At 52.1% G+C, this 17,698-nt stretch overlaps 9 protein-coding genes across 9 annotated transcripts; 3 read left to right on the forward strand and 6 right to left on the reverse strand.

Moving 5' to 3' along the window:
- Positions 1-592: 592 nt before the first annotated feature.
- Positions 593-2,576, reverse strand: LTR84_009538 (uncharacterized protein; the record flags this gene model as incomplete). The annotated part of the gene is made up of 2 exons (XM_064853078.1): positions 593-2,064; positions 2,342-2,576. The coding sequence occupies 2 exons, from the start codon at positions 2,574-2,576 to the stop codon at positions 593-595; spliced, it is 1,707 nt and encodes a 568-aa protein (XP_064700841.1).
- Positions 2,577-3,299: 723 nt separating this feature from the next.
- Positions 3,300-4,778, reverse strand: LTR84_009539 (uncharacterized protein; the record flags this gene model as incomplete). Its single annotated transcript, XM_064853079.1, has 1 exon — positions 3,300-4,778. One exon carries the CDS (start codon positions 4,776-4,778, stop codon positions 3,300-3,302), a length of 1,479 nt encoding a protein of 492 aa, XP_064700842.1.
- A 320-nt stretch (positions 4,779-5,098) lies between these two features.
- LTR84_009540 (uncharacterized protein) lies at positions 5,099-5,933 on the forward strand (the record flags this gene model as incomplete). Its single annotated transcript, XM_064853080.1, has 2 exons — positions 5,099-5,162; positions 5,221-5,933. 2 exons carry the CDS (start codon positions 5,099-5,101, stop codon positions 5,931-5,933), a joined length of 777 nt encoding a protein of 258 aa, XP_064700843.1.
- Positions 5,934-6,414: 481 nt separating this feature from the next.
- Positions 6,415-8,730, forward strand: LTR84_009541 (uncharacterized protein; the record flags this gene model as incomplete). Its single annotated transcript, XM_064853081.1, has 1 exon — positions 6,415-8,730. One exon carries the CDS (start codon positions 6,415-6,417, stop codon positions 8,728-8,730), a length of 2,316 nt encoding a protein of 771 aa, XP_064700844.1.
- A 624-nt stretch (positions 8,731-9,354) lies between these two features.
- On the reverse strand, positions 9,355-10,458 carry LTR84_009542 (uncharacterized protein; the record flags this gene model as incomplete). Its single annotated transcript, XM_064853082.1, has 1 exon — positions 9,355-10,458. One exon carries the CDS (start codon positions 10,456-10,458, stop codon positions 9,355-9,357), a length of 1,104 nt encoding a protein of 367 aa, XP_064700845.1.
- A 583-nt stretch (positions 10,459-11,041) lies between these two features.
- LTR84_009543 (uncharacterized protein) lies at positions 11,042-12,580 on the reverse strand (the record flags this gene model as incomplete). Its single annotated transcript, XM_064853083.1, has 1 exon — positions 11,042-12,580. The coding sequence occupies one exon, from the start codon at positions 12,578-12,580 to the stop codon at positions 11,042-11,044; it is 1,539 nt and encodes a 512-aa protein (XP_064700846.1).
- Positions 12,581-13,800: 1,220 nt separating this feature from the next.
- UBC8 (Ubiquitin-conjugating enzyme E2 8) lies at positions 13,801-14,551 on the reverse strand (the record flags this gene model as incomplete). Its single annotated transcript, XM_064853084.1, has 4 exons — positions 13,801-13,940; positions 13,993-14,174; positions 14,237-14,351; positions 14,428-14,551. The coding sequence occupies 4 exons, from the start codon at positions 14,549-14,551 to the stop codon at positions 13,801-13,803; spliced, it is 561 nt and encodes a 186-aa protein (XP_064700847.1).
- Positions 14,552-15,811: 1,260 nt separating this feature from the next.
- On the forward strand, positions 15,812-16,819 carry LTR84_009545 (uncharacterized protein; the record flags this gene model as incomplete). The annotated part of the gene is made up of 1 exon (XM_064853085.1): positions 15,812-16,819. One exon carries the CDS (start codon positions 15,812-15,814, stop codon positions 16,817-16,819), a length of 1,008 nt encoding a protein of 335 aa, XP_064700848.1.
- A 100-nt stretch (positions 16,820-16,919) lies between these two features.
- ATG12 (Ubiquitin-like protein) lies at positions 16,920-17,563 on the reverse strand (the record flags this gene model as incomplete). The annotated part of the gene is made up of 3 exons (XM_064853086.1): positions 16,920-16,979; positions 17,067-17,266; positions 17,335-17,563. The coding sequence occupies 3 exons, from the start codon at positions 17,561-17,563 to the stop codon at positions 16,920-16,922; spliced, it is 489 nt and encodes a 162-aa protein (XP_064700849.1).
- Positions 17,564-17,698: the final 135 nt, after the last annotated feature.

A 17,698-nucleotide genomic window follows, 5' to 3' on the forward strand; every position in this document is an offset into this window, starting at 1 on the left:
GCCCTCGTCCAGGATAGATCCAACACGCGTACCCATGCCGTGCATGAATGAGTCGTGTTCCCAAGTGGTTTGGGTAGTCATCAGTGCGAAGGCCCTGCGCTCGAAGGGATGTTTTCCGGCGCCTTAGCGCGGTTTACGACGTAAGATTGAGTTTTTCGAGCCATCGATGCTGTTACCACTCGATCGGAACTGCATATAAGGTTCAAGTTTGGCAGAGACCCGTTCGTCAGTCCGTGAGTGAATGACTTCCTGAAACATACCGTTGCCACTACTGGCTATGGAATGATATCAAGTTCACAGACCAAGGAAGACCCAAGACTATCAGGTGATTGAATACTGTCTGAGGTAATTTAATGCTGTCTCGACCAAGGGGGAGCGGGCTGAGTAGATGCCGATACTTTCATTTTATCTCTGCTATTTCCAAACTAGGTACACTCTATCATAAGCGCGAGGCTGTTAGCTCGAAATATCCTGTATCATCCCAATTCCAAATAAGCTACTGGTCCAACGGCATCTACGCAGTGCTCCAGACCTACTCATCGTGTTGCCTTCTTCAATCCCCTCCCTCCCTCGCCTCGTATCCCGTCACACCTCATTTCCTCGCCAGGTTTCTATGCAGATGATGCTCCCGCATCGCCAACGCGACGAACAGAGCCAGAACCGCCAGGCCCAGCCCAGCCAGGAACGCGCCCCTCAGCGCATCCATATAGATCTGCATGACGACGGCTCGATCCCAGCCCTTGGGCAAATGCTTGACACTGTCCAGACTATCCCTGATGCGCTTGATGACGCCCTCACTGCCAGGCAACGCACCATACGCGTCGCGCAACTCGGCGGTCAGGATATTCTGGAACACAGCGCCCGCGACGGTGATGCCGATGGTTGAGCCGGTGGAGCGGAAGGCGTAGCTGGCGGCGGTGACGACGGCCTGGTGCTCGTGGTCGACGGCGCTGATCATGGCGACGAGCGTGACGGTCAGCATGGAGCCGTAGGCGATGCCCAGCGGCGCGGGGAACACGTATGTCGTCCAGGCCGGCGAGGTCAGCGTGAAGCTCGCGATCAGCGCCGCGCCCACCACGAACAGTGCCATCGACGCCGCGCTCTGCCAGTAGTACACGCCCGTCGCGCGCATGAGGATGCCGGAGCCGAGAGATCCGACCGACATGGCGATTGCGAATGGGACCAGTCGCAGCCCCGCGGCCGTGCTGCTCTCGCCGCGGATCTCGAGGTATAGTGGGATGTAGTACAGGGCGAGGAACGAGGACATGGTGCTGAACCAGTTGGTCAGGTACGCGGCCAGGACGGTGCGGGAGCGCGCGATCACGAGGACCGGGATCATCGGTTCGGGAATCCACTGCGGTGATGCTTCGAGGTAGAGGAATAGGGCCAGTGTGGTGATGGAGAGGACGAGCGAGGTTATGATCAGCGGGTGGAACCACGGGAGCTGGTTGCCGCCCGTGTTGAGGCCGAGGAGCAGGAGGACCAGACTGGTGACGAGCAGGGTCGCGCCGAGGAAGTCGATGCGGCGGAGCGCGGAACGAGTGGTTGTGGCTGATGTAGGTGCCGTTGACAGGACTTGGTGATCGAGCAGGAACACGACCAGGACCGTCGACACGATGACGAACGGCACCTGCAGCAGAAATGCCCAGCGCCACGACAGCCAGTTCTCCAGCGCGCCCCCGACCACGCCGCCCGACCCCATCCCCAGCCCGTAAACGAGGTTGCCGTAGCCTTGCCAGACACCGCGCTTCCGCAGCGGGACGAGATCCGACGTCACGAACGTCGCGATGCACGTGAGCCCGCCACCGCCGATGCCTGCGACGACGCGCCCCGCGATGATGGTTTGCGCGTTCGGCGCGAGCCCGCAGATCAACGTGCCTAGCGCGAAGAAGACGTTGCTAAAGATCAGACCTGTGCGGCGAGAGAATATGTCGGTCAGTTTTCCGGATAGCGGCTGGCATGCAGCGTTGGCGATCAGGTAGCCTGACGCGAGCCACGAGAGGAGAGTCAGGGAGTTGAATGATGAAGATATGGGCGCGGAGAGCGTTGCCACTATTGTTGTGTCTGTTGGAGAGGCCTAAGTTAGTTTTGTGTTTGGGTTGTTGTGGTAAAACAGGAACACGGTTGGGGATGGGCTCATGTTGGGAACGATATCTAATTGGGATCATATCCCTTGATTCGCATGATGGGTAAATGTTGGAGGAGAGTGCATATTGTAGCATCCAACTTGAACACCCTAGGCTAGAAAGGCTTCTCCTCGTGACTTAAACCCTGCCCTCTGAATAGCATGGAGATTTCGCCAGCGAAAAAGCAAAACAAATAAGGAGTCTGGATGACATACCTAAAGCTGCGAAAAAGACACCGACCCAGAGAGAGCCCATGATGGCGATGAGCTTCTTAGTGGACGGCTCGTCGGCCAATTCTGGATCCTGCCCATTTTCATTCGCCACGGGTTGTACGTTCTGAGGTTCGACAATAGCACCATTGCCAGCGCTGTTGTGGGTGGTACTTTGTTGTTGATCGAGGAGAGGACTTCGCTCGGTAGGAGTTTCGTCCTCGCCTTGCGTTGTTGACATGGTTTGATGATTGGATTGGCAGTATAGATATATATCTCTGACAAAGTTCTTGTTAGATGGTCGAGAGGTTATTTCGATTTATGGAATTTGAACTGAGTTCCCGTGAGTTCCCTGTCGGCTTACGCTTTTCCAAGATGTGTGCAGTTGATTCGAAACGGGGCTGCTGGTCCTTAAATAAAGATATCACCCGAGCCTCCGTAGGGCAATTCTAGTATATGAAATATACAGTGTCTGGAGTCTAAACTTTTGCAGTTGGCGATTTTTGAAATGGCAAATTTGCCGGACCAAGATATTTTAGTGATGTAGTAAAAAATGATAAGGAATGTACTTTTGCCTTCAACGCAATAAGAAATGTGTGTGGGTGGTAGGACACTCTAAACTCTGAACGACAGAAAACGACTTCAGTCTTTGATGGTAGTTGGACTCAATACGGGAAATGAATATTTATTCCTGTTGTTAGAGGGCGTGGATAGCACTTCGCTAAGGTGACGCCATTATCCGATAGAAGCAGATCATTTCCCAGCTGGTACCTTGCAGACTCGGACACACTAGAGTAGGTTTGCACCACCAAAATCACTGGGTCCGCTGAAAGCTCACGCGTAAAATATCCTATGATGGTATTCCGAGAAGGAATTGAAGGGAAGTGGTGTTTTAATTACTAATACTATATATGCACGAATGTGTGGTAGTATGTATTCGGCCGTTGTTTGTTGCTACAATCCACTAGCTCCGTAAGGCTTCGATATCAACCACCTCCTTAACAGCCTCGGTTGTCAAGACAAACGGACTGTCCTCCTGTATACTTACACTGTCTTCAATGCGCACTCCCATGTTCCGGAAATGCTTGGGCCAACGCTCATCATCGGGCACATAAACCCCGGGCTCAATAGTAATACAATGTCCTTCTTGTAAGATAACCTTTCTCGAATAACCGACTGTGTCATGTACATCCATACCAATATAATGACTCACATGATGAGGGAAGAGGATTTCCACCTCTTTGGCAGATAACTCGAATCCGATATGTCGTAGTTCATTGCGCATCTGTTCTTCCGCGATACTATGGAGTTTGTCCAATGATACTTTGGCACTTCCTCGACATAACGAAACCAGGCTTCTCTGAACGTTCAGTACGGCTTGGTAGAGATCGCGTTGAGCATCACTGAACTTGCCGCTCACCGGCCATGTTCGTGTGATGTCGGAGATGTAGCCGCCATATTTACCCCCTCCATCAACGAGGACCGATTCATCGTCTTGGAGCACATCGTCATTGCGTACATAGTGGATCCCGAGAGCATTCTTGCCTCCAGCCACTACTGGCTCGAATGCGAGAGTGTCGCATCCGTTGGCCGCGAATCGATAACGAAGGTATGCGTCCAGTTGTTTCTCCTTCGTCCAAGCATGTTTCATGGCCTCGGTATGTGCTCGACCAGATGCTCTGCCTGCTTTCCGCATCACTTCAATCTCCGCAGGGCTCTTGAAAGCTCTCAGATCATTCATGACAGGTCGCAACCGGTTGATCTTGCTGGACTTGATCATCTCCACAAATTCAGTAGTTTTGCGACCTTGACCGTAGAGCAACCGCTGCAACGCGGATTGATTGGCATCAGGAGTGGTGATGTCTGTGAAAACCTGTGATGCTTCACCCACCAGATCTGGCAATATCTTCTTCACTCGACTGATATCATCTGTCTCGTCGGCGTTGAAGACATCTCTTGCGGCATGCGTGCCCGATCTTGCTCCATCCCAGATCTCCGCCTTTGGGTCCTTCTCTCGAACGAAGAGGTGGAAGGTATGATCAGTTCCGGTAGGGTCCTTGCCAATGACAGCTAAGGCCTCAGGCTCGTTGAAGCCGGTCAAGTAGAGGAAATCAGGATCCTGGTGGAACTCATAGAAGACACTTCCAGTCCGGAATTGGATGTCGGATGCAGCTACAATAGCAATGCCTTTGTCGGGCAGCTTGGCCGCTAATCTCGTGCGTCGATCCGCATATTCTTGGGCTGTGATGCCAGGAGTCAATTCTCCAGGCTCCAGGAGATGAGGATGTGTCTCATGGACGGGCTGCCCAAAGGCAAGTTCAGCAGCATTGACGGAGAGGGTGTTGTATTGTCGAGGGAGGGGATTGCGGAGAGGTTTTGTGGATGGTTGGAAGAGCTGTCTAGCACTGGTGATGTTGTGCCATAGCGTCCTCCGCATAGACATGCTCCTGCGATGTCCTTTGCGAGAGGTGAGAGATTGAGGAACCGCGTAGAGAAAATCAAGATGCCTGGAATGTTAGGGCAGTCCTTAGCTGGAGACTTGACCTTGGGCGGGCTTCTCCAGATCCATCACGTGGCTCGGATAAACCTACCGGAAGTGGACGTGTGTGGATTTGCCCACTGACGCCCTTCGCATTGAATAGCAATATATATCATTGGGGAGGGTTCTATCATGATCGAATCTCATTTTCGGGATAAGAGGAAGATTGAACACTCTGGCAAAGGTCAATAGTAGACACCTCGAGCAGCAAAACCGTCGCCAAGATGGTACGGAATCTCGAGTATCCCAAAAAGCCCCAAAACACTCTCAAGCGATACAACAATAGAGGTAAGACAAACGAGTATTCAAAGGGGCATATCGAGCAAAGATTCTGAACCCCACCCAGGAACATATGATCTTGGACCAATCCATACCATCATCAACACCACTTCAGTGCTCCATGTCTCATTCCCACCGGGACCGGATCAACCCTTTCCGGCGATCCTCCCAATGATAGGAGTGATGGGATCATTTGACTATCCCTCTGCCAGCCTCGACGAGCCATTGGACTGCTATCTCCACGGCTACGTTAGTTCGCGGCTGATGCGTATCGCTCGCGACTCAGCTGAAGGACTACCCGTCTCGATAGCGGCAACCAAAGTCGACGGCCTGGTGTTGTCCTTGACGCCCAACTCACACAGTTATAACTACCGGTCAGCAGTTCTGCAAGGTTACGCCAAACCGGTCGACTCCGACGACGAGAAAATCTATGCCATGCAGTTGATCACCGATAAAGTGGTTGCCAAGCGTTGGGAAAATACGCGGGTCCCGCCTGATAATGTGGAAATGACGTCTACCACGATTCTGAGGGTCAAGATTGAGACGGGCAGTGGAAAGATTCGTCAGGGTGGTCCACACGACGAGGCCAAAGATGAGAGTCGTGATGAGATCACGGAGAAGGTCTGGACGGGCGTGGTGCCAGTGTATGAAGCTTTCGAAGCGCCCATTCCAAGTGAGACGAACAAGGTCAAAGAGATTCCTGCTTATATCACCTCCTATGTCAATTCGACGAATGATGGGAATAAGAAGACTGCTTTGAATGCGGTCAATGAGCCTTGAATGCTGCGGTGGTGGTTAGGTACGCCATAGTCGCATGACGTGTGATGGGTGCTGATCTTGCAACTATTGGTATCAGAACAGATAATGATATTACTCATTCAAATAGCATTCAAACTTGAATCTATGGGTGATAATGAAGAATTTGATGTGGTGATGAGATTCGATCTTCTTGACGCGTCTCTGAGGTTGAAGTCTTGAGGTAAGCGAGATAGGCGAAGATACCCTTGTAAGTCAGTTGCCGGGCCAACACAAAAAGTTACAGAGATTGGCTCCCAAGATCCCAAGGCCAACTCCAAGACCATGAAATCAAGGAACACGTAGCACTCGAATCCACCTGGAGCCGCCGAAGAAAAGTGCACGCATTTATAGATACTTAGGTCCTCGTCAAAACCATCACGCAAGAACAATATCATAAGAAAACCAAATCGCCCACGCCACCGACATGATCACCCTATGAAAACACCACCAAACAACCACCCGCATGCCGAAGCCTCGTCGCGAGTCCGGCTCGAGGGCCGATACACGCCCAGCCTTCAACCGACCGCCCGGAGTGCGAGGCGCCCCGATACCAACGCCAACACAAGACGAACCACGCACGCCCAAACGCACGGCTAAAGAGAAAGCAAAATCCTCACCTGCCCCGTCACCCTCACCGGAGAAGAAACCCCGACGTCAGAGCGACCGACACAGATCAGCCAGCGGAACAGGCGCAGGCGGTGGCGGTGGAACCAGACAGAGCCCGCGACGAGATGGCGAGCACGATCAACAACGGGAGCGTCAACGCGAGAGAGATCGCGAGAAATACAGTTCGGGCACATCGACGGATAGCGCCAGTCATCTGCTGAGTTCGGGTGCGCTGGCGAAGCTGAATAACTACAATCAGAAAGCGGAGTTTCATGAGAAATACGAGGCGCAGAAACAGAAAAAGAAACAGTACAAAAGCGACTTGAAGGCCGCAGAGGTGTCGCAGCGGAAGAAGCGGAAAAAGAGTCGTAATGTCAGCGGTGCGATTCTGGAGGAGGGACGAGGAGGTGGGGAGAAACGTGTGCATCGGCGTGGTGGTGGAGGAGGTGGTGGAGGAGGTGGTGGAGGAAAGTACTATGGCGATGAGAACGATGACCGACGGAGGACGGGGAATGCGAAGGGAGGAGGCGGCATGTCGAAGAAGAAGTTCTGGTGGGTGGTGATTCTACTGGTCGTGCTGCTTGCTATTTTCATCCCTGTGGGAGTCGTCGTGGCCAACAATAGCAAGAAATCCAGCAATGGCTCGTCTTCGTCATCTTCGTCAGGATCTGGATCTGGATCTTCTGGGTCTGGTGGAGGATCAGGCTCAAGTCCCAGCAATAAATGCGACTCCGGGTCTGTACCTGCAAGCGCAAAGGGAACATATACGGATATCTCAACATGGATGGATACCGCCGATTTCAACTGCACCTACACGGAAGAGACGATAGGAGGACTATCAGTCATGGGTCTTTACTCCGACTGGGACGACTCGAAGCAAGCCAACGACAACGTCCCGGCTTTGGATGAGAAATGGGAATATGGCAAAATGCCCATCCGGGGCGTCAACGTCGGCGGCTGGTTCTCTCTCGAACCTTTCATCACACCCTCCATGTTCAACTATCCCGCCTCCGCCAACGTGGTGGACGAATACACATTAACAGCGAAACTCGGCTCCTCGGCACAAAGGGTCCTCGAAACACACTACGCGACATTCATCAACAAGCAGAGCTTCATCGACATCAAAAACGCCGGCCTAGACCACGTCCGCATCCCCTTCCCCTACTGGGCGGTGACAACCTACGACGGGGACCCATACGTCGCCAAAGTCTGCTGGCGCTACCTCCTCCGGGCGATCGAATACTGCCGCCAAAACGGGCTTCGTGTCAATCTCGACCTGCACGCCGTGCCGGGCAGCCAGAACGGCTGGGCACACAGCGGACGACAAGGCGACATTGGGTGGATTCTCGGACCCAACGGGGCGACCAACGCGCAACGCTCGCTCGACATCCACAACCAACTATCGACCTTCTTCGCGCAAGACCGGTACAAGAACGTGATCACGATCTACGGCCTGGTCAACGAGCCGAAAATGCTCGTGATCCCACCGACGTCGGTACTCGAATGGAACAAGAAAGCCATCGCCATCATCCGCGGCAACGGGATCACGCAACAGCTGGTCTTCGGCGACGGCTTCCTCAGCCTCGACACGTGGGACGACATGTTCAAGGACGTCGACTCGAACCTCGTGATGGACACACACCAGTACCAGATCTTCAACGTGGGCCAGCTGAAGCTCAAACACCAGGACAAAATCAACCTGGCGTGCTCCGGCTGGACGGGCATCATGGTGACGGCGAACAACCCGGCGACAGGCTGGGGCCCGACGCTCGACGGCGAATGGTCGCAGGCCGACACCGACTGCACGCCGAACCTGAACGACGTCGGGCAGGGGTCGCGCTGGGCCGGCACGCTCGACACGGGCGACCCAGAGACCAGCGTGCTGACGCCGTCGTGCGCCAGTCCCCCGTGTTCCTGTGCCAACGCCAACGCCGATCCCAAGGATTACTCCGCCGACTACAAGCAGTTCCTGCAGCTGTATGCCGAGGCCCAGATGCACAGCTTCGAACAGGCCTGGGGCTGGTTCTACTGGACCTGGAAGACGGAGAGTGCCGTCCAGTGGTCCTGGATGTTGGGCAGGCAGGCTGGCATCTTGCCCGAGAAGGCCTACGCCCCGGACTTTAAGTGTGATTCTGATGTGCCGGATTTCAGGGGCTTGGGCGATAGTTATTGATTTGACTTGATTATGGTCAGTGGGATCATGGAGTTGGATCAGAAGTTGAGTATTTGAGGCCTCAAACGGAAAGAGTCTGCATCGCATGTGGGCTGGGATCATGATCGGCATCTCAGCATCGTGTTCTCCGAAGTTCAAGTGCCATCTCGCACCATGAAGCAGTGGCTCAGCACGGATATGGAGTAAGTTAGGCGCAGGGAGGCTCTGTTTGTGTAAGCTATACAACAACAATCACATGGGTGTTGCTATCGGCATTGGGCAGGGCAAGGAACGGGGTTTAATGACAGGAGCGTTATGATAGACGAAAAACATCATCAACGCGTTAGAATACTGTGTATGCGGGCTTCGTATTTGGAACTGTGAGCGTGACGGGGGCCAATGGGTTTATTCTTGTCCTTCGTTGCCAATGTCTCCTCGCTTCATGTTGCACTCCTACCGGGATATTTCCCGTAAATCCACTTGCTCACTTGATGCACAGATCGCGAAGAAGCTCATAATAATGATATGTCATTCCACCTCATGATTCCACCTCATATTGTACATCTGAGTCACATGTTGACCCAGAACATAGAATTTAGCAGTTAGTACTTACCTGACCCGTATCCATCCAAGTTCAGTCTGGTCTCAATCAGGAGCAGAAGCTCTAATGACGCCCTCCCAAAACGTCTTGAGACCCAGGACGTGAGCACGAGTCGGCTGAGCACAAACGCCCCAATAGTCCACACCAGCCTTTCGAGTGCTACAGTCCTGGTCCTGTCCACCCTCACTGGCGCAATCGCCCACCATTCTCGCCCTCCGCTCTTCATCTCGTTGCCTAGCAATCTCCGCCTCCCTTCCCCACAGCGTTCCATAGCCATAGCCGTAACCATGACTCCTCCGCCCTTTTTGTTGTTGCTGCTGTTGCCATCTCCTCACAACATCGCACTCAGCATCCGCTGCTCTTTTCCGTGCCGCGAATCGTCGGACGAGGTTCTTGACCGTCGCGCGCTCCGTCGCTTCCAACTCATCGGCCTTTCGTTTCTGCGCTTGAATGCCTCGGCCGGAAACCCAAGCCCGCAGGCCGTCTTTCAGCAGTTCGCGGATCACGTTCCTCCGTGTCGCAACGAGTCCAGGCGAGACGATGACGGTGCAGCACTCGCCGCAACCTGACGTAGAAGTTGACCCAGGTGTAGAGGTACTCGTCCTCGACACACACTCAGCAGGAATGATATTGAGGTCGACAAGACTGCGCACGCTCGGGCGCCTTTTCAGTTTCCTCGCGAGCCGATCGCGCACACTCCGCCTTTGAACAGCCTGATGCGTCTGAATGATGCCCGGTGCAACGGGACTGTCGTAGCTTGCACCACAGACTCGAGGCAAGATTGCGCGCTCGACGAGCTCCGCAGAGGTCGGCCGATGTTCAAGATTATGGGCCAAGCGTATTCGGATGAGGGATTTGGAGATCTGGCGCGACAGGACGTTGGTGCGGGACATCCAGATCCAGGATGTTGGCGGGCTGATGGAGGATTTGGAGGCGCGGTGTGATAGTAGATGCGAGAGGGTGAGGGATGCGGTGTGGAGGCGCGTGCTGTGGAGGAAAGGGTCGAGGGCGAGGTGTCGTAGGAGATGACATGTTCGACTTGTTTGGAGGAGGTCAGGGAGGTCGAGGTGTGTGAGGATTGTGTGCAGGAGTTCTGGGGGGAGATGTGTGAGGAGAAGTTCGGGCGTTGATGGTGATGTTTGGGTCATGGCTTGAGTGGTTCTTAAGCAGGAGAAAAGTTGCTAGAGATGGGGTGATGAAGGTGAGCTTCGAGGCGAGTTGTATGCGTACAGTGATGCCCAGTCCAGTGAGGGGCAGTCGATCAATCGAAGTACTCCACAGGGGAGTTTGGGGTACTCAGGAAGGAGCCTTGCGATGTCACCAGTGTTTCAGAATCCAGATGCCTGTTTCTAACATCCCAAGGTGCCTATCTCCCTGGTGGATTAGGTACCTAGCTAATTGACCTTCTACTAATGTACTTGCGTAGCTACTCAGGTATGCGTGGGTACCTAGGTGTCTAGGCAGATATCGACTCCCCAGACTGACTGGTGGGAGCGACCGATTCGCAACGAAGGAGACATCTCCAACTTGAAGGCCGGGTCACAAGATGCCTCGTGCTTCCATAGGTAGGTAGGTCTAACCACTAGCAGATATCACAATTACATTAGGTACCTAGGAGAAAGATGCATAGCATTAGGTAGCTTGTTTACTATCTATCTCTTCACGTCACGATTTCTGATCAGTCTGCTTGGAGCCACACGACCATTGTAAATACGACCGCATTCTCGGCAATTAATTCTCGTATAGAAGCCTAAGCACCAAATGCTGGTACCCAGTCGCTGAAAAGATCACGGCTGGGAGGGACAACATTGGTGCGGGGGATTGATAATCTAACCTGGTGAGGTGGTTAAACATATCGGAACGGGTCTGGGGTGGCAATTGCTTGAGGAAGGCCACCCCAAACATGATTTGAAAGTAAGCATTCGCATTGTCAAGCACCAGGAACTTAGACCGTATCAGCCTCGAATCAAGCTGCTCGACAGCAATCCATATAGATCGCGTGACGTGAATCGTGCCACCAACACTAAAAAGTGTAATGTCGGCCGCGTCAGTCCCCTCCAAGAGGCCTCCCGCTATCAGGCGCTCTACAGTCGCGCTGGAGATGATGTTGAATGAAGAACCAGTGTCCACAGAGACCTTTAGCTCTATGCGCTCCTTTGAAGTTGGAAGTAATTGCGGATCATCCAACCTTTGTCGTTGGTTGCGATTGGTCAAAGCCACGAGCATGGAGATCTTTGGTTCTTGAAAGTCATGGGCAGATACCGCATCTTCCAGTATCAGTGTTTGAGATTGCAGAAGGATAGGCAGGGAGCGATCCAGACTGTCGGTATGTATTGTCTGTAACAAAGCTAGTAGCTCAGTCGAAGTCAGCCTTTGCCCAGGATCCTCAAGGAGCATTTCACGCGTCAAACACCCCAAGAGGCGCAGTGGCCACGATTGTGACTTCATCTGTCGTTGAAGTAGCTCCAGTAATCGACCAACCATGGTGAGGTTTCCGTACTGCCAATTGGTGTCCTCCCGGTAGAAGACAGCCTGGCTTTCTTTGTGCCATTGAGAATTGCTATCCGCGATAGACAGTAGATGGAGAAAGCAGCAACCCATGGCGAACACATCAGCCTGGGGCGTACTCGATTCATGAGCTATTTGTTCAGGTGAGAGATACTCAGGCGTGGAATTGGTGTATCTTGTTCCCCCATTTGGTCGGTACAGCTTACTGACTCCGAAATCAGCAAGGATTGGTCGATCTCCAAGGAGCAAGATGTTCTCAGGCTTGATGTCCTTGTGGAATATGGCATGTGAATGAAGGTATGATAAGCCGTCGAGAAGACCCTTAAACAAAAGACAGCATCGATCAAATGGAGTCTTCGAGGTCCACCATTTGCAATCTGGCCACTTCCCCCGGATTTCAATTCCCACAAAGTCAGCCAGGTTCATGTCAGCCCAAGGCTGGGTCACGATGTAAATGTGGTCTGGGATCTTGTCATTCGTATAGGCCGCTACATAGGTGAGCACGTTTGGGTGGTCACAGACTTTGAGCAACCTAATCTCAGACTTCGAGACTTCGATCGGGGATAAGTGAGGCCCTTGCTCCGCCCTTTCTGTTTGGCGTATATCTTTTACGGCGAACGTCTCATTCCCTTTCAATGCTCGAAACACAATTGAATAACTCCCTCGACCGTCTGAACCGCAGTCGTTGTCGCGCTGCCATGGCACCTCCCCATTCTCCGCGAACCTCAGTATATCCACTCCTGGCAAGTCCGGGAGAGACATTCCTGGGTTCGTGCTGGCCGCGAAGGGTGTCCACTTAGGGGGGAAATTGGAGGCTAATATGCGTCGTGCGAAGAGAAAATCAGCTGAGCATGTGGTTCTTATCTTGTCAGAAAAGAAACAGCGAATTTTGAATGTGAATTTCAGGCTTCAGCCTCACCGATTCGTGCCCCAGAACCAATTGGCCCTTCCCCCATGGCGTTTCCTGTCGGGCAATTGCATTGACACGTGGCACGCATCTTGTGTAAAATTGGAGGCCAATCACTTAGACATGCACAGCTCATGCCCACGAAGATTGATAGGCGAGAGAAATCACCTCTCATATTTGAAAACAGACAGTCCAGTGAGCATAAGTCGGGCGCAACCGATCTACGCAGTTAGCAGCCGATTGAGCCAGAACATTGCCTAGCGCGCCTATTGTAAGAATCAAATGCAGATGAGAAGTAGGATGGCTTTTGCAACAATTCATCTGTGAATTGCATATGCTTCGTTCCAGCGCGATAACAATCTGTTGGGCGTCTGGCAACCCCGGATCTGCTGACAGAGTTAGCTCTAAGCCCCCGGTTAGGTGCCTTTCAAAGCCTGGGAGGTCCATGCAAGCCAGACCTGCTCCATATCGCACAATAACACCTTGGCCTTCATTCAATAGTCCTGGGTCTTCTTCAGCCTGGTCATATTCCGTTTCGCGACCTTGTCATCAGCAAAGAACAGGTGGACGTTCGGTCTAGACGTATGAGAGGGTACCAGCAGCTGGAGTATCGATAACGAAGGTCCAAGTGGATCAGAATGACGCATTATGGCGACACAGATGTCACGCGGACTATCTTTGATTAATGCTAGTACTGCAGTGGTTAGCAGCCTGCCCAGGTGGTCAAGGCATTCGATAGCGCGATAAGGGACATTGCTTCCACCATTACACAGAGCACTCGGGTACGAGGTAATCGATGTCAGATTGACAGGCGAGCCAGAGCATGGTGCGATACTCCAAACACTCTTGACAATTAAAAATAAGAAAAGAGAAAAGAGCAATCCATTCTCTCGTGTGAATAATCCAAAAGTATCCATCCGTACCGAGGACGAGATGGTCCGGACACCCTCCATGGCCTCGGCCAACTCCTGCTTCCGTACCCGTGGCAGTAATCAAACCCTTCCACCTCCCAACGCCATTCCTTGAGTGAAGATCCAAAGACAAGAATTCAACCCCGGGCTCCTAGACTCCATGCTCAAACATCTTCCAGTTTCCCAGCAGGTTCATCTTCCCCATCGCTGTTGAAGTCTTCCACTTCACTAAGTTCGCCATCCGTTTCGCCTTCTTCCTCATCCGCATCATCGTGGATATTGGTGGCATATTGATTGACGTATTCTGCCATTCGTTCAGACCCCAAGCACATCAAATGAGGAAATAGTCTCCTTACCTTTGACCCGAGCGTCATAACTCCTTGGTTCTCTCATCAAAAGAGCAGCCGCCTCTCCGTTCAGTGGGTCGGTAGGATTCGGATATCGCAGGAGTTGTGGTAGAAATACTTCAAAGATATTGATCATGTCGAACATGGGTGACCATGTCTGATTGATGACATCCAGACAAACCGATCCCGACCTATATATGCTTATCAGTACCCTCGCCCATACATAGATAGTCTCTCCTGGGGGAAAACCCACAATTCATCAATATTGGGATGGAAGATGCGGTTGACAAAGCCAATGGAAGGCGATTTGTAAGGATACTGATCGGGTAACTCGACGTGAACTTTCCATCTACCATCACAAAAGGGTGCTGTAATCATCGAGAAAGTCCGTCAGTCAGTAACCGTTGGCAATATCCATTCAAGTGGGAAGATCCATGCTCTTACTTTCTGTCGGGCCTTTGAAGATGACGTAGAATTCTTGCATGTTGTCGTTGACCAGAGTGACCTCGTAATCGCTCATCATGAGCTTCATGACATCCGTCTCTATCCTCCGCTTGGGACTACTCATGTTGACGGTCTCTCCTGCTGAGATGGAACTCTTGGTCTAAGAAACACCGGAAGTGTTCAAGTTTGGCTCTTGGCCGGTGATTAATCTCAGGTACCAACGGGAAATATAGGTTTTGATCTGTCCTGTGGATATGGGGATCGATGCAAGTGTGGTTTGAGTGTGGTGGCAACGGAAGGAGGAAGCGAAGTCGGAAGTGAAGCGAGTGCACGATACGGGGAATGCGGTCAGGTGTCGAGAGTGTGCAGGTGACCGGAGTTGGTGTGGAGCGTCAGTTTCGGGTTGACCTTTTGTCTGGCGGAAGTGTAGGGCTTGATAGGAAGTAGATCAACTTGGGTGAATTGGTCAACTGGAGGGCGTTGGAAGTGGAACAAAGAGAAGGTTGGTCAAAGGTAGAAGATGTAGTTGCTGGCAGTTCAAGTTGTGACTGATGAAGGAGACTCGCAGTGTGGTAAGCGGTCACCACTCACCGGGACTATCCACTGAGGGCGGGGAACGTCACCTCATCGCCCCTCCTTTCATCCCTAAATGTCTTGGTTGGGTCCCGCCTAAAGTTGGTGTGCCCAACACCTAGAAAGGACGGACAACTCGTATCCAACAAGACCATGCCATGGCAAAAGACTAGATTTGCGATGTAGATGACCATGATCATTCACCAATGACAATGGATGACCAGGGCCCGATCTGGTAATGAAGCAATCAATAGGGCTACTTAGCCTACGTATGAACGTGAGAGGGTGGTGGGTGGTGCCCTAAACTCCATAACAGGGACGATCGAAGGCTGACAGACAGCCTTGCACTTCGGACTCTGGGCAGCATTATCCGGTTTTGCCACCTGAGGCCTCGTTCTCTATTCTTCAAGGGTACTCCTCGGCATGTTCAGGGTGCCCCAGACTCCCGACGAGTCAGCGGACAAAGCCTAACTTGAACCGACTTAGCCACAGAGTAGGCCGCAACAGCCCGGAAGCCTTGCCTAATCTTCCCCAACCGACCTCCCCGAGCAAAACCGAGAATCGAAAGACCGAGGTCCATCAAAATACATATCATCGTCCCTTCCTCAGATCTACGCTGCTACAATTCAGCACGACAACAACTGTCTTCACCTCAATTTCTCACCTTTTCCCACCGCTCTTCTCAAAAGAAATGACTCACGGACACTACAATCTGTCAACCGCTGTTCTCTTCCACTTTCCTCCTTTCCCTGGTCCCAATAGCAATCCGGGTTGAATCAAAAACAATATCAACATGGCTACCGCAGTCAACATGTCTCGTGTCTCATACCTGAACCACCTCACGAGACCACTTTCTAGATCTTCCCGTCTTACCATATCCTCCTCTCCTAACAGCTTGAGGCAGCAACTGCGATGGAGCTCGCATTCCCCTGCGTCTCCCTCTCTTTCGGCCCGAGGCCAGAAACCTGTCACCATTCAAACTCTACAGAAAATGCACGCCGACAATAACCCAATCACAATGTTAACTGCGCACAATTTTCCCTCGGCCCTCATGGCTCAAGAAGCTGGAATGGATATGATATTGGTCGGTGACTCGCTTGCTATGGTATCCCTAGGCATGCCAGACACCTCCGAGGTTACACTCGATGAAATGATCATGTCAGCTCGAGCTGTCAGCAGAGCCGTCAATAGATCCTTCACAGTTGGTGATCTTCCTATGGGTTCATATGAAATCAGCCCTGAACAGGCTTTGGAAAGTGCCATTCGAATGGTCAAACAAGGTCGTATGCAGAGTGTTAAGCTTGAAGGAGGTGCTGAGATGGCACCTGCCATCAAGAAAATAACCACTGCTGGTATTCCTTTAGTGGCACATATCGGTCTCACTCCTCAACGACAACATGCTCTTGGTGGGTTTCGTGTCCAAGGGAATACCCTGGATAAAGCCATGGCTTTGCTGAAAGATGCAAAGGCAGTACAAGATGCTGGCGCTTTCGCCGTTGTACTAGAATGTGTCCCATCAGACATTGCTGGTCAAGTCACCAATGCTCTGAGTATTCCAACAATCGGTATCGGTGCTGGCAATCAGACAAGTGGTCAAGTCTTGGTTCAGATCGACATGATTGGAATCCGTCCACCAGATGCCTTCATGCCCAAATTCGTCAAGAAATATGGTTCCATGTGGGAGATGGGTCTTGAAGCCATTAGCCAATATAAACAAGAGGTCACCGACCGGAGTTATCCAGCTGCTCAACATGTTTATAAGAGTGATGCCAAGGTTACTGAAGCGTTCAAGAACGCCATTCAGTCTGGACAGTCGTAATGTCTTGTTAGCGGTCGTTAACCGAATGGGGCGTCTAGTGGTGTATTTGAAGCCCGGGGAATACCATGCAGCATCGTTGATGTCTTTTCCAAGTTGTTGGTCATCCAAAAGCAGGCGTAGTAGAATAGCTGACGATCAACTGATCGTCCACCTTGAAGCACTAGATAATTAAAACAATCATTAGCATTCACTCCCTCCTCAAGATCAAATCCTTTCCAGAAAAGCAAAAACGAGAGAAACAACCTACCCGAAACAAATTCCCCACGCCCTCATCCAACCCCGGCGCAAAAACACTATTGACGTAGAGAAAAAGGCCATCCCCCTCGCGCACGCCAACCTTCTTCCTCAGAAAATTCAACACGACGCTAAACCGCGACGACGCATTGATCTTGAACACCTTCTGCTTCAACATCGGCGCCGACCCGATCGGTTGGAAGCGGACGGACACTGGAGTAGTTAGATAATTAGTCTGGGGAAGAAAGCGAGGGAGCGGGGGGAAGGGGATGTTAGGGAACCTTTGAAATCGTCGAGGTCGTCGACGAGTGCGAGTGCCGCGCTGGCGTCTTTGGGTAGGTTCGTTAGGATCACGGATGCGTGCATGCTCATGGGCAGGTCGCCTGTCGTGGTATTATCGTCGGCGGCGTCGTTGTTGGAGGGTGTGCTGCTGGTGCTGGTGCTGGAGGTTGGTTCTGAGGGGTGGTGTTCGTCGCTGGGGTGTTGAGTTGGGGGTGTTGGGGCAGACATGGTTGTTGCTTAGCCACTTTGGTATGATGTGCTACTTGTATTCGGGGTGTTGTTGGGGCTTGAAGTCGATATGATTTCTAGATCGCTTCTGTTTGCTACTGTTGATGATATCGAAATACCTAGGTATGTATGATA

Source organism: Exophiala bonariae (genome assembly GCF_035927105.1).
Source record: "Exophiala bonariae strain CCFEE 5792 chromosome Unknown scaffold_39, whole genome shotgun sequence".
Classification (NCBI taxonomy): Eukaryota; Fungi; Ascomycota; class Eurotiomycetes; order Chaetothyriales; family Herpotrichiellaceae; genus Exophiala; species Exophiala bonariae.